Source organism: Poromitra crassiceps, assembly GCF_964638095.1.
Source record: "Poromitra crassiceps genome assembly, chromosome: 9".
NCBI classification, from domain to species: Eukaryota; Metazoa; Chordata; class Actinopteri; order Beryciformes; family Melamphaidae; genus Poromitra; species Poromitra crassiceps.
In genome coordinates this window covers 57,528,491-57,551,255 of record NC_139630.1, presented here as the reverse complement: position 1 = coordinate 57,551,255, position 22,765 = coordinate 57,528,491, and the positions used below count along the sequence as shown (strand labels likewise).

Genomic DNA, 22,765 nt, shown 5'->3' with positions numbered 1-22,765 from the left:
ACTGAATGTGTTAAGTACAGACTGTCTCTGAAGTACAGACTGTCTCTGAAGTATAGACTGTCTCTGAAGTACAGACTGTCTCTGAAGTACAGACTGTCTCTGAAGTACAGACTGTCTCTGGAGTACAGACTGTCTCTGGAGTACAGACTGTCTCTGGAGTACAGACGTCTCTGGAGTACAGACTGTCTCTGAAGTACAGACTGTCTCTTAAGTACAGACTGTCTCTGAAGTACAGACTGTCTCTTAAGTACAGACTGTCTCTGAAGTACAGACTGTCTCTGAAGTACAGACTGTCTCTGGAGTACAAACTGTCTCTGAAGTACAGACTGTCTCTGAAGTACAGACTGTCTCTGAAATACAGACTGTCTCTGGAGTACAGACTGTCTCTGAAGTACTGTCTTGAGAGACTAAATTGCACAGTAACAGTGTGAGCTATGTCCACAGGCTGCAGTTATCAATAGCAACCACAAGTTTCTCATCAGAAATAGCCCTCCCCTCCCGTGTCCCTCCTCCTCGTCGGCTTGGGTCGACCATAGGCCAGCGCCTTAAATCATTGATCAGGATTACGTCATGTCTGCAGTGTAGCTTGACAGATTTACATGACTGCGCACAATGACACCGGTGCCATTACAGCCACAGTGGTAAAAGGGTGAGAAAATTGATTGGAGAGGCCGATTTCAATCAATCAATCAATCCAGTTGTAAAATTCAACCTTCACTTTTTCCTTCCTCTTGAACAAGGAAGACACAGAGCTCGTTAGCAGCAAACAAACAGAGCCAACACAGTGTATGCCAATAAACAACAAATACATGGATTTAATGGTGTACTAAAAAACAAACGGATTGTAGAATGTAAGGTGAATCCATGAGTCATAATCTAGACTATCCTTTAGGTCGGTGTCTGCTTATGTTTTCATAGTCATATTCATATTTAAATATTTTATGAAGAGGGGAAAGGCTAATTGCAGACTGTCGCCAATGCAATTCTTTAAGCAATTCTAAGTGCAATTTGAATGTTTTCTTGCCATATTCTCTCCAGTGTGATTTTGTCATGATGGTTGACTTGATGGAGAAAGGTGTGATGAGTGAAGCAGTTGTCTACCTGTGGGGTCATCAGGGGAGAAGTACCCTCTGCTGCTCGTCTTGTCAGGCGCCATCATCCTCACACTGGGACTGGAGGACCTGCTGCTGCTCCTGCTCCCCTGCAAGTGGACAGCAACACCGTCAATCATCTGGGAAAGCCAATCAGAGCTGTTGAGTTTTGGAGTTACACGCATGTGGTCAGGAGGAGAGCACAAAGTGCAGGAGATAATAGAGGGAAAGCGGAAAACGTGTTGGTCAGGTGCTGACCTCTTAGGCTGTTAAAACCATCCTGATCACATGACCTCACATTCTGTTTGCTTTTACCAGGCTAGGAAAAAGTGTCCAACTGATGGAGGAACATTTTGAAAAAATTCCCTGAGTCTCCTTGTGATATTGTATAACTCAGACTGTACTTATGTCATCATACATGCTCTGCACACTCTGCAGCAGTTAAGTAACTCATGCTTGTCAAATATGGCTTTAAAGCAGCTACGAGCAACTTTTTCGATTGTTATTAAACAGTATAATTACAATATTGATGCATCACATCTTACCTATAATAGTAGCTGAGACCAAAGCCGTGTGAATCGGAGATTGCTCCCTTAGATGATTATAGAGAGCCGCAGTAACGAGTCCGGAAATCATCAACAGTCCTGGTTCTTCACAGTTTTCGCCTATGGGAGTTTTGAATGGGTTTTTGGCGCGATGCTTCTAATAATCTCTCTGGGCAACGCTGGCTTAATCAAACGCGAACCAGTGTTTAGTAATATCATCTTCACACACGAGGACCACTTTTATGAGTTTTGAAGCTTTTACGTGCCGTTAAAAGGGCGGCTAGCTAGCAAACGGCTAAATGAGACTAAACTTTTGAGTCGATGGGGATATATACGTCAATAACGTCACCACTTCAAGGACGAACACGGAAATGATCTTTCCCTCACCTGGTTCAGCCCCGTTCAGCCCGGGGTAATCAGTGCACACATCAACAAAAGTCCAGGTTGAGTGCTGACGTGACGTGGAAGCCTATGCGACAGTGTGTAGTTCTGGATTAGCTTAGCTCGAGCATTTTACCTCTAGGGCTCGCAGTTACGCTTCAAAACTCATGAAAGTGGTCCTCATGTGTGAAGATTATCCCGCTGAACCTTGGTTCGCGTTTGATTAAACTTGCGTTGCCCATAGACATTATTTGAAGCATCGCGCCAAAAACCTATTCAAAAATCCCATAGACAGAAACAGTGAAGAACCAGGAAGTTCGGGACTTCCGCATTCAGCCTACAAAAATACGTCATCCCTGCGGCTCTCTATTAAGTCTGTGTCTGTCTAAACTCGCGTCAACAGGGGGCTCTCTCTCTCTAGCCTAGGTAAACCCAGCCCCCACGTGACCTGCTCTCTCAGTTCCCAGTCACATAGTGACTGAGAACAGGTCTGAGAGCAGGTCACGTGGGGGATGGGTTTACCCAGGCTACTCTCTCTCTCTCTCGTTACCGCCGGACCGGATAAACCCGGAAGTGAAACCCGGAAGTGAAACGCAGCTGCCTGCCTACCCCGTTTGCGCTGCCTAGCAACATAGCATAAACAATGTGAATGCCATGCATACTCTCGCGAACATCTCTCGTTATATTCTAACAGGTTTTTTGGAAGTTATTTTGTGGTTATGGCCGAAGTGGCTGCTGCAAACCATTTCATTTCACTTCCTGATCTGCCCTGGCCACAGACAGACTAACACTGGCCGATTCACTCGGGGTTCAAGCGAGACTACTCTGCGTTGGTCTCGTCTACTATTAGAGGTAAGATGTGATGCATTGATATTAAATTTAGACTGTTTAATAACAATCGAAAAAGTTGCTCGTAGCTGCTTTAAAAGTGTCAACCTGGTCCCGAACCATTTCAATAATAAACACTACCTTCACAGCAAGCTTCCCAGCTCTCCCACTGTGGGATAACGTAGCGTTAGCTGGTGAAAACACACAGAACCTATGTGCAGATTAGGTGTCAAAGATAACACACTCCCAAATTTACACATATATGCTTCCTTTCTTCAGCAAAGTTGTGGTAGAACTGTTATTTTACATCTGCTTCAACCTAGTAGGATTAGTTACAATGCTTTATAATCAATTTGATTTGGCCAAATCTCAATGCAATAAACACAAAAAGATTTAAATTGAATTCAATTGCGAGTCAAAAAACGAATCAAACACCACAGGGTTATTTTGTATGGCATCACAACACACCACGCTGACTCAAATCTACAATCTACGCATAATCTAAATAGTCCATCTTCAGGCAGCACAGAACAAACTATCTTCTTCAGCTAAAAAGATCTTTGTACAGAGTGAAGTTTTTCGTGAACTCTGGATGACCTTTGGCACAGCTGAGGTGAGACAAATGCAGAGGGGAAACATATGACGCAGAGCTGTCCTCCCTACACGCATGTCTTCATCTTCCTTGAGTTGACATATCAAACGCATCTCTTGCTCTATAGCATTTCTCCCCAGGGACTTCTTTCTCTTGACAAAGGCATCAAATCTTTTGAGAGACTGTCGGCAAAACATCCAAAACACTTGACAGGAGGAGAGGGATGATCACACATTGAGGAGAGACAAAAGAAGAACCACTTATTTGTGTTAGTTTTAAAAGATAAAAGTGAAAGTTAAGCAATGATCTCAAACAGTTGGTATTGGGTATCGGGAGAGGAAACTAATCTACGGTGCCTTCAGGATCGATCATGAAAATACAAAATAGACTGTCAGCTTTACATTAAACACTACCGCCCCAAATTAAATTTTGGACACATCTGATTCAATGTACTATGCTTTTCTTTATCTTAAAACCATCTTGATCTAAAGGCTTGTGTTTAAACGCTTGATTTTCTTTCTTTTTTGACAAATATTAAGAGTGAAGTTGATCCTATGTATTTCAAGGGCGGCTACTATCATTGAGATTTGTTTAATTTAACACTTTTTTTGGTCACTGCATATTTCCACTTGTGATATTTGATCGTTTTGATGTCTTTACTATTATCATTATTGTTATATAAGTGTTTGAAAATAGTAAAAATACAGAAAAATGCATGTATCCAATATTTGTCACTGGTAGTGGAAGTCTTTAAAGATGTTGAAAGTTTCAACACCACCAGCAAAACAGAGCGAGTTCAGCTCCCTGTCCCAATACTCACTCACTCGAAGCTTCAACAAGAGCAAGGCTCACCAAAACGTTCTGCTGTCGACTACTTCTGTCTGTGTGTGACTGTGTCTTACCTGGCCGGACTCCGTGCCGATCCCGGGCAGGTCCTGCACAGAGCGACGTCGCTGAGGATCACAGGTGGCTGTGGACGGGCCGTGCCGGAGGGAGAGACACAGACACAGCAGAGAGGAGACAGCATGAGACCCATGAGAGGAGGCACAGAGGGGAGCTGTGTCTGCTTGTGGCTGGAGGGAGATCCAGATCCACAGAGCCACACAGAGACAGCTGCATAGATTTAACCCACCGCGCCCGCCGCCCGCCCGGGCCTGTCAACATGTAACGTGACCATAGACACAAACACCTCCCACTCCCACCCCCATTAAAGGGACAGCTCACCCCAAAATGAAAATTCACTCATTATCTACTCCCCCAACACCCCCCCCCCCCCATGCCGATGGAAGGTCAAGTGATGTTCTTCAGTCCACAGAACTTTCCTGGAGTTTCCCAGGATAAACAGCGTTGCAGCATTCTCCTAAACAACTGAAGTCAAATGTAAAAACGTTAAAAAAAACGTGTAAAAAAAAAAAAAAAAAAAAGACAGACTACCTGACCGACAAAAGCGTAAAATCACGATTTCACTTTCACTTTCAGCATCAGCTCACAGCTCCAGTGACGATTTCAGCTAAGACGTAAATGTCTTGTCAAGTCAGCATCTTGGGGCTTCTGCACTCTTTGATTATGCCAGACAAGCGGTATGGATGCATTTCATATTTGTGTTTGTTTGTTTGAACCAGTCACCACATACTTCAGTTGTTGAGGAGAATGCTATAACTCTGTTTCCCTACGAAACTCCAGGAATGTTTTGCGGACTAAGAAACTTCACCCGTCCTTCCATCGGTATGTGCGTGAGAGTAGTAGATAATTGAATTTTCATGTTTTTGGGTGCACTGTTCCTTTTCACACTGCACAACACCCTCACACACACACACACACAGCACCACAGACCTCCTAGCACATGAATAGCTGAGCCTGCTTGTTGTTGTGTGACATGTGTTTGTGCAGACAGGCTTGTTTGGGTTGGGGGGGCTGGTGGCGATGCTGCTGGGAACTATTTAAGGGTCCACACAGGACAGGGCAAGGCTTCACACAAGGCCGGTGGGCAGGGGGTGGCTGGTAGGCAGGGGGTGACTGGTAGGTAGGGGGTGGCTGGTAGGCAGGGGGTGACTGGTAGGCAGGGGGTGACTGGTAGGCAGGGGGTGACTGGTAGGCAGGGGGTGACTGGTAGGCAGGGGGTGACTGGTAGGCAGGGGGTGACTGGTAGGCAGGGGGTGGCTGGTAGGCAGGGGGTGGCTGGTAGGCAGGGGGTGACTGGTAGGCAGTGGGTTACTGGTAGGCAGGGGGTGACTGGTAGGCAGGGGGTGGCTGGTAGGCAGGGGGTGGCTGGTAGGCAGGGGGTGACTGGTAGGCAGGGGGTGGCTGGTAGGCAGGGGGTGACTGGTAGGCAGGGGGTGACTGGTAGGCAGGGGGTGACTGGTAGGCAGGGGGTGACTGGTAGGCAGGGGGTGACTGGTAGGCAGGGGGTGACTGGTAGGCAGGGGGTGGCTGGTAGGCAGGGGGTGGCTGGTAAGCAGGGGGTGGCTGGTAGGCAGGGGGTGACTGGTAGGCAGGGGGTGGCTGGTAGGCAGGGGGTGGCTGGTAAGCAGGGGGTGGCTGGTAGGCAGGGGGTGACTGGTAGGTAGGGGGTGACTGGTAGGCAGGGGGTGACTGGTAGGCAGGGGGTGACTGGTAGGCAGGGGGTGACTGGTAGGCAGGGGGTGACTGGTAGGCAGGGGGTGGCTGGTAGGCAGGGGGTGACTGGTAGGCAGGGGGTGACTGGTAGGCAGGGGGTGACTGGTAGGCAGGGGGTGGCTGGTAGGCAGGGGGTGACTGGTAGGCAGGGGGTGACTGGTAGGCAGGGGGTGACTGGTAGGCAGGGGGTGGCTGGTGGGCAGCAGCACCAGGCGCTACGACCCTCTCGAGCCGTCACTCATTCATCTCCCTGCCGAGGTGAACACGAGGTGGAAGCTACACGGGCCTCGCCCGGCGTCTGCACAACAACTGTGTGTATTCCAGCAGCTATCCTGCGCTCAAAAGATATGAGCAGCTATCTTCCTTTGAAAGCACTGGAGCAGTGTCTTCGCGGTCACATCTTGCTGTCCAAAAATACAAAAAGTTGTGACAGCTGTTGTGAATGATCCAGTTATGAGAGCATTGTGGTCTTCATAACAGCCCTACACATATTATTACCGTCTCTCCCGGACCACCACCCACGCATACAGTATGAATGAGTGTACCTAACTACAGCAGTAGTGAAGGAGGATATCTCTCCATTATATACCAAGCAGTTTACTGGGGAGCAGAAATGTACATTTCAAAATGTTGTGCATTTTCAAGAACCTCATTTCTTTACTGGGTTTGAAGATGAGATGACAGTCAGTGTTCAATTTCATCTTCACTGATGGTGGCAATCATATGACCTCAGACCCTAACCCTCAGACCTATCACACCTCATATGACCTCAGACCCTAACCCTAACCCTCAGACCTATCACACCTCATATGACCTCAGACCCTAACCCTAACCCTCAGACCTATCACACCTCATATGACCTCAGACCCTAACCCTCAGACCTATCACACCTCATATGACCTCAGACCCTAACCCTCAGACCTATCACACCTCATATGACCTCAGACCCTAACCCTAACCCTCAGACCTATCACACCTCATATGACCTCAGACCCTAACCCTAACCCTCAGACCTATCACACCTCATATGACCTCTGACCTATCACACCGTCGTTGCCAGGTGAAAAACTGCTATTTCAAAAATGTTAACTTCTCCAGAGCTAAAAAGAAAAGCAGCCATGTTTCCAGCTTGACCTCCACACATTTAGGTGTTTATAAGCGCAAGGATGGTGAGACGTTTTTCAAGCCATAGAAGACCACATAATCTGTGTCAATTAAAACAAAAAACGTTAAAATCACTCAAATTGGAGTTACTACGCTTTCATATGATGGCAGTGATGATGTGCAGTGCAATTTGTGCAAATATGCAAAATGCCATCGAGCTCATCATGAAGTCAGGTATCTCTGGACTGCACAATGTTTTAATACTATTCCAGACTTTGCAAGGCCTGCTGGGATAGATCCAGTTCATTCATCACACTTGTTCACAGTGTGAAAGCAGAGAAGGAACCCTGCTTAAGCAGATACTAGCTAACTGCAGGCGGACTACAGGCTCTATCCAAGGCCCAACAGAGAGGCAAAACACAACAAGCTCAAGAACAAATAAACACTCCAAAACAAGATTTCCACATGTGTCAAGAGAAACACTATACTGCTTGCATCCACCCATGTGCTCCTCATGTAACGTTGACCTCATTTTCTGTCTTGAATTCAATTGTAATTACTAATTAAAAACAAGCATTTGTCACAAACAGCTTTTTGGTAGCTGTCCCACACACGCACTTGAATAAAGTCAGTCTGTTTGAATGCTGAAGCATAGCTTCCAGCCATTCATTCTAAATGATAAGTGGGTGGAGCCTGTCATACAGGTGTGCACATGCAGTGATAACAGTGTCCTACCTTTCATAACGACATGTATCAGCTGACTCCCTGAGTCACTGGATTTAATTACCGTAAATTTCGGACTATAAGCCGCGGCTTTTTCCCCGTTTTTTGGCCCTGCGGCTTATCTATGGATTTTTTTCAGAAAAAAAAAAAAAAAAAAAAAAAAATCTCTCTTCTTTAGCACTCTTTCTAACTATAAATCCACTTCTGTTTTAATTTCCTCTCTTGCCCTCTTTTCACCACACCGCGGACACTGTGTGCACTGTAAAAAAAACAAAGGTGGTGTTGTGTTATGTTGTTTTGTTGAAATGTTAATAAATGGGAGCTTCCTCAAACAGCCATCTCTTTCCCGACAATCCGCTCTGTGCATGAACCCTTACATATGGTAATTAAACATTAAAACACAATAAAAAAAATATAAAAAAAAATAAAAAAAAACATTAAAACACCTGCGGCTTATAGTCCGGTGCGGCTTATATATGTAACAAACAGGCAATTTTGCTGCTGCGGCTTATACTCCGGTGCGGCTTATAGTGCGGAAATTACGGTACACACTCATTCAACGTGTCTCATCCAGCTCCAAAATAGAAGCTTTTTTTTTGCGTGACATCCAGCACCGTCCCCATTTGGTTCATCCCCATCTCTGCTTGTAATAATAGCTCTGACCCTCAATGTGAGAGAAATTAATCAAAATGACTCTTTCAAAGTTAATGCATGTGGAGAGAGAGAGAGAGCGAGAGAGGGGCAAAAATAAAATAAAATAAAAAATTAGCCAAGCTTTCACAGTGTCCTCTATGCATGAAAGGCAAGGACAAGCTCAAATGCAAAGTGCTGGAGTACTGATTTACTTCCACTGCCATGATCTGATCTGCAGCCAAGCCAGAAAGATGACTGAGAGAACGGGCCATGAGTTATTATGAATCTTATCTCATCTGCGTCACCCAATCTGATGCAATATATATATATATATATATATATATATATATATATATATATATATATATATGCCGATTTGATTTCCTGAAGTGCGACAAATAGTTTGATTGGTGACATACAGTCTTGACGAATCTCTGTGGAAGCTTGTGTTATTATGCCTTCTGAATTTTTGGGAGCAGCATTTTGGGTGTAAGCCTGGAGAGATATACTTGCGTTTAACTACGCTTTCGCATGATGGCTGCCTCGCGTATCCTGCGTACGCTTGGAGCGTTAATTTCCGAGGACGTGCACAACCAGCGCTCCAAACGCACAGCGGGGATACGCACGCAAACGCGCAAGTATATCTCCAGAGTCAAAGGTGAGAGCGCAGATGAGAAAGCTCCCACGTTAACTCATGTTCCGCTTCTGTCCAACCAAATACAAAAGACAGAGAGGAATCAAGAGAGAAAATCACTCCGATGTGTGTTACTCCAGTGTTACTCCAGGACGAGCAGTCATAAGAATTACTCCATGGTATATTTAATTGAATTTTCAGTTAAGGAAATTGGCCTGAGACTTTTTGCTAAATAATAAGCTCAATGGGAATGTGGAGTGATTTGAGAAGTGCTTCAGCGGTGAGGAGTAGCCCATGGAGTGACAGACAGGAGAGGGCCATGTCAGAGCAGAGCAACCCGTGGGCTCAGCCAAGCCGGGCGCCACCCGGGCACCGGGAGGCCCAGCGGTCCACTGATACCTGTGACGACGATCTTGGGGACATCCAGAATGGTGCCGAACGACGCCGTTTTACGGTGGCCTCGTTTATACTGGGGGCGTGCTGCAAAAATACACATACACACACACACAGCTGCGTACACAAGCATGCAGACCAAGACAAGACGGGTGCACCAGAGCCGGACAGGAAATGGACCACGGGTCACTTCCTGTGTGTCCCTCTGGGCCGACACACATGCAGAGCGGACATCGGACATGCAAGGGCCGCATGCACCCTGTCCATTCCAGACAGAGGCTGTGGAAGCTGCTGGCAGGGCGGCACTGCATCGACTCTCTCAGCACAGACGCTAGCAGACATTCAGCTTCCAATGCTCATTGGACAAAAACCTCAACAAGGCAAACTATAAAGACATAACTGGCAGGTGTTACAGGATCTTAGGATGGATGAGCCTTTGAAATGAGTCTAGTCATTAAAGTTTGAACAAAGAAAGGGAGACCATGTAGTGTAACCAAGCAACACGGATAAAACCCTGACATACACTTGCTGCGGAGAGATTCTTCTAACGTTGGAGTGCCTAAGCCCCACCCCCTCCCTAAGCCCCACCCCCTCCCTAAGTCCCACCCCCTCCCAGGTCCGCATAGGACCTCAGGAAGTGAATTCCCCATTCATTTCTCCATTGATGTTTGACGTAAATATAAAGAGGTTTACTTGTCGTTTGTTTATAGAGAGTAGGGGTGTCAAAAATAATCGATTATAAGATGCATCGCGATGCGGACGTGCACAATTCTCCATCGATTCACAAATGTCAAAAATCGATTATTAAAAAATATATATATATATATATATATATATATATATATATATATATATATATATATAATCAAATAAAATATAATGGAAGTACATGCAGTTGTTTATTTTAATTATGGATCATAATACAATGCAATTCCAAATGCACTTTTATTTTAAAAGTAGCCACACAGTGAGAAAAAAGAAAGTGAGAAAAAATAAATCATGTATTGCGGAAAAAAGTGATGCATCGATTTAAGATGCATCGAGATGCATCGATAATCGTAATCGAATCGAATCGTAGCCCTCTGAATCGTAATTGAATGGAATCGTGAGGCCAGTGAAGATTCACAGCCCTAATAGAGAGCCAAAGTGGAACGTCACTTCCTGCTTCAGCACTGTACCAGAGATTTTCAGCCGCCATTTATTTTCCCATAGACATTTCGTAAAATGCTTATAAAAAATAGTTTGACTTGTTCAACCCAAATGGTACAGATAGATTTAGAAACAGGAGAGATTACATAACATTTCACTCGGACCAAAACGTTAAAAAAATTAGGATTTAAAGAAAATATATATATATATATTTTTTTTTGTTGTCTGAGTAAAATGTTCTATGGTCTCTCCCGATTATAGCGTTAGCTGAACCATTTGGTTTGAAGTAAAACTATTTTCTATAAGCATTTTACAAAATGTCTATGGGAAAATAAATGGCAGATGAAAATCTCTGGCACAGTGCTGAAGCAGTAAGTGACGTTCACTTTGGCTCTATAAGGATTTTACAAATCATCAACAGAGAAATCTATGTGGAATTAACTTCCTCAGGTCCCATGCAGAACCCGGAAGAGGGTGTGACTTCGGCCGTCTATTTAGACATGACAGGGCCGGTTGAGTATGCTGCGTTCTGCCTGAGGGGGGCGATGACTGACAGCCGGGGGTTGACAGGGCCTCAGTGTACAGGAGCATTATGGATGCGTTTGGATGAGAAATTAATCCTCGCCTCAAAGTGATGAAAGCAGATGAAACTGAACTGGACTTGGGAGCCAGGGGAGCAGCTTCTTGTGGATTTTTAAAGGCCTCATTCAAACAAGACCCACCTCGGTAACTGAAACAATGCTACCAACATGTCTTTCCTATGTACGGTTTCATGTCAAACGGGGAAGTCATACTGTTGAAAAGCAAACGGTCATGCCAGTGTGCCTCGATAAGCTCATCTCGCCGGGTTCCCACGTTTTGCTCGGTGGTGCCTGTGTAGTTCCTGACATTACCTGCGGGTGCAAATGGCATCTTGGGCTCCAACTCGGACAGGTCAGCGCTCATTCGTTTGCTGTCTGAGGATGCCAGGCACTGCGTCCGTGCAGACAGGCTCTCAACGCTGCCCCCTCTGGAGAGAGGCAGAGTCCTCATTAACGGGTCTCCCTGAAACACAAGCAGACCTGTCACTACCACAAACTCTTACAGGAGATCAATGATCCTATGATTTTACACATAACCTCATCTGTACACCAGTCAAAAGTATGGACATACCTGATTGCAGGGACTATGCTCTTCATTGTCTTAAAGCCATTTTGATCTAAAGGCTTCTGCTTAAATGCTTGAAATTAGTTTCTTAGAGAAGTTGATCCTAGGTATGGATTTCCTTCCAAAGCTTTTGCCTTTCCATCAAGGCAAAGCGCGGCTACTTTAAAAGAATCTAAAATATAAGATTTTGTTTTGTGTAAAAAAAAACAATGTTGGCCATCATAGCAACATTTGTGTTATTATTTCATAGTTGTGATGTATTTGCTATTATCCTAAAGTGTGCTGTGGCCAGACTTTTGACTGGTAGTGTTGTCTATGTTATTATAACAACAGAATTGATGGAGTTGAGGGAAGGTAGGTAGGAGTGTCCTTTTGCCTTTGGCTTGAAGTGCGGTGCAAACTGAGGCGTGATCTTGATGGTGTCGTTGCTCCCCTGAGAGTCACTGTGCTCCATGTTCACGTCGCTCTTGTTGCTCGTGCTGGTGCAGGTGTAGTCCACATACGAACCTGGGAGACAGGCTTTCCACTTTATCTCAACAATGTTACCGGACTCTGCCAGATGGGGGCAGTGTTGTTTTCACAACAATACCGCCCCCATCTGGCAGAGTCCGGTTACAAAACGTGTAACATCTGGCAGAGTCAAATTAACACGTTTGAAAGACACACTGGAAATAATTAGAGAAACAGATGCTCTTCAAATTAGGGACGTACTGATACCCCTTTCTCCACACAGGTTCAGAAAGTATTCACTCATACAGTGCCAAGCCTACTCAACAATACAGACTTACATCCTGTTAAGATTTTTTTGCCCATGTACGGCAGTCATTTCAGTCCCATCATCTGGACAGTAAAATAATTTACTGGCCGACCGTGGCAATTCAGGGACGTAGCCATGTGAATGTGTCACTGTCAGCCACAGTACAGCAAAGCTCTCTTCAAGTCACTCCATATTCCTGTAAAGCTCCAGCACTGGTTGTAATACAGATGCCAGATGCACACGTGGCTAATCGTGTGAAACACCAGATGTTGATCGCGATGGGATTAAAACTCCATAAGGACGTCTGTGTTAAGTCAAAATACCATAGATAGTTTCAGCCAGGGATAAACCATTGACATGTTCCCGGGCACAATACAATTCCTGGGGTCCTGAGGTAATAAACACCAGGCTTTAGTACCACTGTGAGATCACTGGACAACAGGATTTGAGATATAAGGGATTTTTCTCAATTCGAGAGCTCTAACATTCTTCTGTGTGTTGTCGATAGTGACTTTACTTTGACATCTGATCTCGGATGCAAATACCTTAAGCTTCTTGGTATTGGTCCAGTAATCAGGTATGAGTACCACCTCAGTACATCCCAAGATTTCAGAGCAGGCCACTCTACCTGTACTAGTTGCAGAGTTGCTCTGTCCCTCATCTGAATACTGGTATGGATATTGCAGGGGTTCATCAGATCCTGGGAAATACTGGAAACACAGATTGAAAGACAGGTACGTAGTGAGGAATAAAATGTTTGCATTAGCATTATAATCAATATTATAATTACTTTAATTAGTAACTTATATTTAACTTGCAATGTTGTGCACTGAGAAATGTCACCTTCCACTCTCATTAAGCCAAGCCAAGCGTGGTTAATTAAGTGCTTATTAGTTCATTTGCAGTCAGCCATGCCTTCATCTAGCTTTGTAAAGTAGAGCAATGGGGAGCTAGCCTGTATCATCATCAGTTGTAACAGTGTAGCCCAGGGGTGTCAAGCATACACCCCCAATGTGATGCACTTGTGAAGGCTGAGTGAGTGTGTGAGAGTGTGTGAGTGTGTGAGTGTGTGTGTGTGTGTGTGTGTGTGTGTGTGTGTGTGTGTGTGTGTGTGTGTGTGAGCATTACCCTCATCAGATGAGTCATGATCTTCACTATCTCCTCCATGGAAGGCCTCTGAGATGGGTCTTTGGACCAGCAGCGCGTCATCAGGCTCTCGATGGGCTTGGGCAGGTTCTTGATTAAAGGCGGTCTTGTGCCTGAAACATGAGCACAAATAAAAGCACACAAGCGAGGAGTCACAATCACAGTGAGTGGAAGTGATCACTTCGGGCATCACATCAGACCTGCGAGGGAATAACGCACAGCTAATGTATGCTAAGCTAATGTATGCTAAACCCCAGCAGGTCCCGTGGTGCTAGAGCCAGTAATGAGTCAGAGAGACGGATTCAGTAGTGCAGCATATTACACTTAAATCTCCAGGTATTTATTAGTGTCCCATTAGTATTCTCCTCCATCTGTCTGTGTTGGAACAACCTGCGGGGGGCGCTACACAGGTGAACAAGCCATTTAAGTGGCTCTCTTCTCCCGGCCTCTTAACTCATTTCCTCCCCCTGCAGGCCTAGCTGGGCAGGCAGCTTTGAAGGTCCATAGTGATTGACATATAGACAGAGGATCCGTGCCCCACACCACCCACAACTCTTTTGCTCCTTCCCCAACACTACGACACACACACACACACACACACACACACCCCCCCCCCCCCCCCCCCACACACACACACACACACACACACCCCTCCACCGTCCCAGACTCACCGTTGTGCACAGCCCACATAATGCGAAAGGCCGGGCCTCCAATCTCATCAAAGGGCTTCCTGCGCGTGATCACCTCCCAGAGAATGATCCCCCAGCTGAACACATCACACTTCTCACTGTAATTGCTGCCTGGAAGTACAGAGGAAAGCCAGAGCAACACTTAGGTCCTTTCAAACGCAGAGGGAAAAAAAGGCGCTCGGTTTGACATCGCTGATTGACTGATGAAAGTGATTCTCTGCAGCGTTTGTGAGATGAGAGCGGGGATGTTGTTGCCTGGGAAAGCATGGGAGCTTTTCTCTCATCTCCACTTTCAGAGGGGAGGAGGATGTGTGAATAACTGGGAGCAATTTGAGCACGGAGCGGCTCCTGAGTTGCTTAATCACTGCGCCTATTATTGCTAAATTAAAGTGCACATCACAACACACCTATTTTTAAAGTTGCTGTGCCGAGGCATTCTGATTGGCTGAGGCCATTTCACACCGATGCAAATTAGTTGCAAGGCGGCGACGGTGGTGGTGGACAAGATAATGACTACAGCTGAATTCATGTTTCCTCCTGATCCCCCCTCGCCAAGAACACGTCTCATAATGTATCAATAGATTAGGCTAGCAGCTGAATCACAGATTCTACACCGGGGTCTCTCGAGGGAAATAAAGCCACCAGCATCACTCCATTCATCTTCTCACCAGGCTTGGGAGAGCATGGAGAGGAAGGTGGACGGTGACTCGAGAATTAACGTCTCAATGCTGGGAGCTAAGCTGCCATCAAGGTGAAAGGTGACTGTTATAAAGTAGGGATGCACGAAGATATCGGCACGCCATCGGTATCGGCCGAAAAAGGCACGAAGCGAACATTTCTGCCGATATGACATGCCAAGAAAATGATGCTTTAATTAGGCCCAAATGCTCGATGTTTAACTAAATGGTCAACGCCATGGCCCCGGCACATGGGTGCGTGCACAGCACGACGTCATTAAAAAAAACAAGATTACAATTATTGTATTTGTAACCTAACCAAGCCCAAAAGCATTGTATTTATGTCTGCACTCTGCACCTGTCAGTCGGCCATGTTACTTTCACTACAGGAGAGACTTGATGTTCTCTGAAATTGGGTAGAAAAAAAATGCGTGCAAATATCAATATCAGCAACCGGCCAAAAGAGTTGAAAAATATCAGCATCTCGGAAAAAAATATTGTGCATCCCCTCTTGTGCATCCCCTATTGTGCATCCCCTATGAGAAAGAACAAACATGGATGAGAAGTTGTATTGGTTGAGTGAGGAGTTGTATTGGTTGAGGTGGTTCTATGTAAATGGAATAGGATGCACATATTGGCTTTTCAGTTGAATAAACAGATAAATAAGTCAAAACGGACAGGGACACGTAGCGAAGCCTTGCACATACTTCAGATGCCACTCGTACTTGCCTTCAAATACCTCTGGGGCCATCCATGCTGCACTTCCTTTGTTGTTGGTCATGTGGGTCTGAATGTCGCATGCTGTTCCAAAGTCACATATCTTCAGCACGGTGCCGCCTGCCACCAGAAGCAGGCTGAAACAAACCAAAGCAGAGAAATACATCCCGTTACAGGCTGACAACGCTTTGAACTGGACAGGGTGCATAAAACAATATGACCTGCCTGACTTGCTTGTGGGATAAAAACGCAGTACTATGCCAACAACTACAAGTACATGGTATAGGCTACGATATCATTTTAGTGATATGATATTGCAATTGATACTACAATTTCGATGTCAAGTAAACTATTTTGAGGTGGGGGGCGACCTGTTGTCGGCCAGCCAGTAACTGAGCCGGTGTTTCACTCGACCCTGTATTTTATTAGATCTTATTTTATTTTATTTCTTTTACTTGATTATATTTTAATGTATGTTTTTATTAGGATTTGATGGGTTTATTTTTTAATAGCACAAATTGTCTTTTATTTTATTTTATGCTTATTTTTATTGGTTATTCACTGTGCCCCACTTTCCCATATCATTCTCCCCCCTGCGTGGCAGGCACACCCACGCGTTACCCTCAGACTCTGACAAGTGCTTGTGGCACTCACACTGTTATACACTTACACACATCCAGACATACACACAACAGTACACATTTTATAACAGTCATCATGAGGACCGCAATGGAAATAAGCTGTTAGCTTTATTGTGTTTTTATCCTTTTGATAATGGTGGGCCTGTGTATGTATATATGTATATTGTATATACTGTGTATTCATTATCAATAAAGAACTCAATCAATCAAAACTACAATTAAAACAAAAGCCCTTCCTTGGATTCTCCAGTGACACCAGGGTTATCATGTCCTTTAATTATTTATTATTATGTTCAAATGTAACAAGTAGACTTTATGTATCTTGCATATCCAAACCCTCACCAACCTCAGACACTAGCAATTGTATTATGTGAAAAGGAATAGGAACATAATTAGCTTCTCTGCTTGACTACCGGTATATCATTATTGTAACTTCATGGTATCTAACTTAATCTTGTAATTTCATGGTATCTATGTATCTCTCTAGTAGCATTAAATTGGATATCATCACAAGCATTGGAGGTGAAAGCATAAGCTAGAAAAACAGCTCTGGAAAAAAAATACAAGATACAAAAAAATATAAGCACAATAAATTCAGAGCTGACAACTTGTCACATTGAATGACCTGGTTATTCCTAGAAAGTCCACGACAGTTCTCTAGGAAATGGACCAGCTGGTTATTCCCAGAGTCTTGCCAGGGGGTTTCTTTCCACCAGAGCCCAATAAAGACCTGTGGGGTCTACATCCATCAGTACCACTATGTAAAAACCTGTGGGGTCTACATCCATCAGTACCACTATGTAAAAACCTGTGGGGTCTACATCCATCAGTACACTATGTAAAAACCTGTGGGGTCTACATCCATCAGTACCACTATGTAAAAACCTGTGGGGTCTACATCCATCAGTACCACTATGTAAAAACCTGTGGGGTCTGCATCCATCAGTACCACTATGTAAAAACCTGTGGGGTCTACATCCATCAGTACCACTATGTAAAAACCTGTTGGGTCTACATCCATCAGTACCACTATGTAAAAACCTGTTGGGTCTACATCCATCAGTACCACTATGTAAAAACCTGTGGGGTCTACATCCATCAGTACCACTATGTAAAAACCTGTTGGGTCTACATCCATCAGTACCACTATGTAAAAACCTGTTGGGTCTACATCCATCAGTACCACTATGTAAAAACCTGTGGGGTCTACATCCATCAGTACCACTATGTAAAAACCTGTTGGGTCTACATCCATCAGTACCACTATGTAAAAACCTGTGGGGTCTGCATCCATCAGTACCACTATGTAAAAACCTGTTGGGTCTACATCCATCAGTACCACTATGTAAAAACCTGTGGGGTCTACATCCATTAGTACCACTATGTAAAAACCTGTGGGGTCTACATCCATCAGTACCACTATGTAAAAACCTGTTGGGTCTACATCCATCAGTACCACTATGTAAAAACCTGTTGGGTCTACATCCATCAGTACCACTATGTAAAAACCTGTGGGGTCTACATCCATTAGTACCACTATGTAAAAACCTGTGGGGTCTACATCCATCAGTACCACTATGTAAAAACCTGTTGGGTCTACATCCATCAGTACCACTATGTAAAAACCTGTTGGGTCTACATCCATCAGTACCACTATGTAAAAACCTGTGGGGTCTACATCCATTAGTACCACTATGTAAAAACCTGTTGGGTCTACATCCATCAGTACCACTATGTAAAAACCTGTGGGGTCTACATCCATCAGTACCACTATGTAAAACAGCCTTCCTCACTTGTCAACATGGAACATACAGAAATGGAACAGGAAGCACATTAGACTAGAAACCACGCTCCTATGGGTTGCTGTAGTGTATAGCTCCAGACACAACAGGCCGACAGTCGGCCATCGGTCAACGTCTGAGAGCGTCTGTGGCCCTAGTCTTTAAGGTCAGTGAGCGTCTGTGGCCCTAGTCTTTAAGGTCAGTGAGTGTCTGTGGCCCTAGTCTTTAAGGTCAGTGAGCGTCTGTGGCCCTAGTCTTTAAGGTCAGTGAGCGTCTGTGGCCCTAGTCTTTAAGGTCAGTGAGCGTCTGTGGCCCTAGTCTTTAAGGTCAGTGAGCGTCTGTGGCCCTAGTCTTTAAGGTCAGTGAGCGTCTGTGGCCGACAGCGGGTTGAATCGCCGTCGGGCCGTCAGTGAGAGAAATCACTGACGGCCTGAATCACTGAATCACGATTGGCTGGTCAGTAGCTGAAGCAAATTGGTGCACGAGAAGAGAGGCATAACATTTTTCTAATTTTTCAACTTCATCTCATCTGATCATTCCAATAAACTACAGATGAAACAATATGAAAATTTCACATCACGATTATAGTGACCAAAATTATCACGGTTATCAGTATTATCACGGTATTGTTAAAATCATAAAATGTGCTGAAAATTTTGAAAAAGTACTGATATATGTATGTATGATGTACTGACATTCACTGAAATAATTTGGCCAAGTTTTATATTGAAAACTCAAGACCCAAAAAGTAAAGTACTGATAGACTGACTGAAATCATTTCACCAAGGCGGCGCGTCTGCATCTGGGAGACTGTTGCTAATTTTGGTTGATGATGGACAGTGCAGTTTTTTTTTCCAAAGCGCTGTAATCACAGTAACGCAGTAATCACGATTTTAATGACAATGAAAATGTGAAATGGTACGGTTAACGTAAGGGAATTTTGTATCCCGGTTTATCATTAAACCGGTAATTGTTTCATCCCTACAATACACAAATATTTTCACGACAACATGGCCTTCGGGAAAGCCCCTTGAGCCCGTCGCTGTATATCACCACCCATTTAATGCGGTTTCTCCTTGTTTCACCTCCGTCTCTCCGGCTTATATGACGCAAGGGAAACCCGTGCAGTTCTGTTCACAACATTAGATGGCCAAATCAAAAGTATGCTAGGAGCTGTGCAACACGTTAAATCACATATTGGCAACTTGAACAAATGAAAAATGGCAGCACGCAGGTGGCACAGTCAAACAGGAGAGAAGACAGCGAGAGGTGAGGAGGAGGAGCATACTTGGGTGGCTTGAGGTCCCTGTGAATGAGAGCCTTTGGTTTCATGCCGTGGAGATAGGCCACGCCCTGGGAACACTGAAAACACCAGCTCATGGCATGGGAGGCAGTGTAATAGGGGAGGGGTTCAGCACCATGCAGCACTGTGGACGAGAGAGCACAGTCACCACCACAAACACACGATTACAACATTCCAAAAGGAACCTAGGCCCTGTAGTCACACTGACACGTACACTTAAAAGACATTCACATGCATAACTCTACGTTTGACTACATTCTCACCATCTAATCTTTAACAAGATCATTATAGGGGCAAGCTCAGAATACATTTTGAATAACATCAAAGTCACGGTAACATAGCTCCCATCAGTAACTTTGATATAACATCAAAGTCATGGTAACATAGCTCCCATCAGTAACTTTGATATAACATCAAAGTCATGGTAACATAGCTCCCATCAGTAACTTTGATAGAGATTCAGTAAGGATGGAGGAAAGGTAATTGTGAAGGCTTAAGCACAATTGTCCTTATTTATGGATGATGTGCATGTAGAGTAAAAACTTGACAATGCAAACTAGATGGGAATAGAGGATGTCTGAACCAGCGAAGTGGTCAGAAAACTGATGTATATATTTAAATATCAATACAAGGCCTCTTCAAAGTATGAAACACACATACTAGAAAAAATACCTTTGTGGCTTCATTTACAGTTGGAATGCCTCTAATTGCATGCATGCATAAACAACATCATTTAAAGCACTATGATTGATTAAGTGTTAACTTAATCTAAATTTGCTTCAAACTCCAAATACCGGTATGGCAAATCTGGGGCAATTTTGCTCAGCTTGGATAAACTTACTATCATGCAATATGAGGTAGCACTTTCACCTGTGTGTACACTATGCATTTCTTAGGCTACTGTACATTTGATAACAGTTTTGGAATGGTGCTACGCTAGCTTGTATTATCGCATTATAGCATTACATCATGGCAAATTGATAATCACCAGACACCCAAAAGTGTCTGCCAGCACCTGCCTTGAAGGTTTTTTGTATGTGCATTACTTTTTCACCGTTTGTATCAGACACACAAAAATTAAACCTTCTCCTTGCACAAATGTTCATTGATCAAAGAGAGATTTGGCCAAAAAGTTGAGTGATTTTTGCAGAGCTTTTGTTGTTTATTAAGGCCCGTGAGTAACCAGTTCCATGTGTATGTCTAAGCCAGGGACAAGCAAGGCCGTACTGCAGGTCACTGTGCAAGGATAATAAAGGAACTGGACAAAAGAAGGAACATGCAAACAGGGGAAAGTCAACTCAACAGGGTCGATTCTCATGTCTGTACAAGAAAAGGCTTTGTGGGCACAAACGCTGGACAACAGTCATGTTTTTGGTACAACATGTAGACCCACCATTGTACAATGAACCGCCTTCAGCATATTCCATCACCAGGCAGACCTGAATGGGGAGAGAAAAACATGAAAAAGAAAGTTGCAACAAAATAGATAAAACACTGTCATTGCTAAATCAGATCATCAATGTAGTGTGAGAGTGTAGTAGTTGGAGAGGACAACCTATTACCAGAACTGTTTAGGCAAACAGCCACAACATTATCAGTGCTGTTAACTTACTGGATTATTGCAAGAGCCGTACAACTTCACAATATTGGGGTGGTTCACTCGCGAAAGCTGCCGCAGCTAAAGACAGAGGAGATACATTAAGAACAATTCCATCTGATTTATTATCAGAACGCTACGACACCCAATCCTTGGGTCATGATGCTTTGTACTACTAATGAAAAGATGACATTAATGTGAATGAAACAACCAGTCCAACTAAACATTTTGTAGCAATAATGCATTCTTCTGAACAACAATACCTCAACAATGAAGGCTTTCCGTTCTGATTCACTCTCAATGGTCTTGATTGCAACATCTTTGCCTTTCCATTTGGCTTTGCAAACAACCCCAAAAGCTCCTCTGCCCACCACCTGGAAATGAAGTTAATTGTAACTAAGTTATAACACTTCATCCCAACACTGCAACAGCTTTATCCCCTTTGAAAAGCAATGGATTGTAGATCATTATGATTTCTGACAATGTCACAATATATGGAGGCTACAATAACAAACAACTTACCTCCTCAACTTCAATGTCCACATAATCGATTTCTTCAAAGGGATATCCAGGAGGTGTTTCGAGCATATCGGCGGCAGACATTACTAGCTGACAGCTAGTAACTTACTAAAGGGAAACATTTAAAGTAACAGACAAAAAAAACGACACGTCAAATCACAGCTAGCACAACAAGGCGCAGACCACCAACAAAATACTTACATTAAAGTTAGTGGCACAATCACATAACTATCGCTACAAAGTGACAAAGCTAACCAACATGTGAATACTTAAAAAAAACCGTAGTATTATGGTTAGTTGTGCCATTTTGTCACGAACTGTCAAACAGCATAAGCTAGCATAGCCTTCACTCAGCTGATGGTGAAGTAGCGTTAGCTATCTGGCTAACCGCGTAGCTAATAATGCTGTTGCGCTTGTCACAGAAAAACATGTCTGCTAAAAGTTAGCTTGTGTCATAAGTCGGGCTAAGTTACAAAGCACCATTATGAACCAGCATTGGCCACACTCTACAACAGTCTAACATCATGAACGTAAATACAAATGTACTCGGGGCCTAGAATAACGTAGCGTTAGCTAGCCAGCTTACATTAGCTGTCTGGCCTGCTTGCTAATGCCAGCTAGCTCAGACTTACTAGCTTCATCAATCCAACCCTTCGCAGTTGTTGACTGATCACCAGCGCCGACTCTCTGGACATGGAGCAACTTTCTACTATTCATGTACAGAACATTTCAAAACAACGTCCATTATCCAAACGAGTCTTTCTCTACCCACTCGGCAGACAGACATAACTTTTGCCAACTCGTCCAGCTAGCTTGCTGCTAGGTGTGTATTTTTATTCTTCGCAGGAGCAGCTCCATCAGGAAGTGTGTGCTCACTGCAATTCGGTCCCTCTGCATTACCCCAGGGGCTGTCCAAACAACCATGGTCCAACCTCTGTTTCAAAAGTTTTTTTTACCCCAAAAATATTTATATACAACTGCTTTTCCCTGACATTGTTGATGTATATATTGTATGAAGAGCAACTTTTCCTTCTCCACTCTTTCCTGGTTTTCTAGGAACTGGCTAAATGAATGGAGTCAATGGAAAATTCCTGGAAAGTTCC

The 22,765-nt window shown here is 44.2% G+C and overlaps 1 protein-coding gene across 3 annotated transcripts in view; it reads right to left on the bottom strand.

Annotated features, from left to right (window-relative positions):
• map3k7 (mitogen-activated protein kinase kinase kinase 7) overlaps nt 1-22,486 on the bottom strand; it is a 33,147-nt gene extending 10,661 nt beyond the window's left edge. Inside the window, exons 1-15 of one of the 3 annotated variants that reach the window (XM_083643093.1) lie at nt 22,249-22,486; nt 21,666-21,770; nt 21,407-21,517; nt 21,159-21,224; nt 20,940-20,985; nt 19,532-19,670; nt 15,830-15,958; nt 14,410-14,534; nt 13,721-13,851; nt 13,221-13,302; nt 12,212-12,342; nt 11,583-11,733; nt 9,547-9,627; nt 4,340-4,407; nt 1,102-1,201 (exon numbers count right to left, since the gene is read on the bottom strand). In XM_083643093.1, coding sequence (XP_083499219.1) covers nt 1,102-1,201; nt 4,340-4,407; nt 9,547-9,627; nt 11,583-11,733; nt 12,212-12,342; nt 13,221-13,302; nt 13,721-13,851; nt 14,410-14,534; nt 15,830-15,958; nt 19,532-19,670; nt 20,940-20,985; nt 21,159-21,224; nt 21,407-21,517; nt 21,666-21,746 — 1,441 coding nt within the window. In that variant the 5' untranslated portion in view covers nt 21,747-21,770; nt 22,249-22,486. The remainder of the gene's footprint in view (nt 1-1,101; nt 1,202-4,339; nt 4,408-9,546; nt 9,628-11,582; nt 11,734-12,211; nt 12,343-13,220; nt 13,303-13,720; nt 13,852-14,409; nt 14,535-15,829; nt 15,959-19,531; nt 19,671-20,939; nt 20,986-21,158; nt 21,225-21,406; nt 21,518-21,665; nt 21,771-22,248) is intronic. The other 2 variants (XM_083643092.1, XM_083643094.1) reach the window with 2 other exon arrangements.
• Nucleotides 22,487-22,765: the final 279 nt, after the last annotated feature.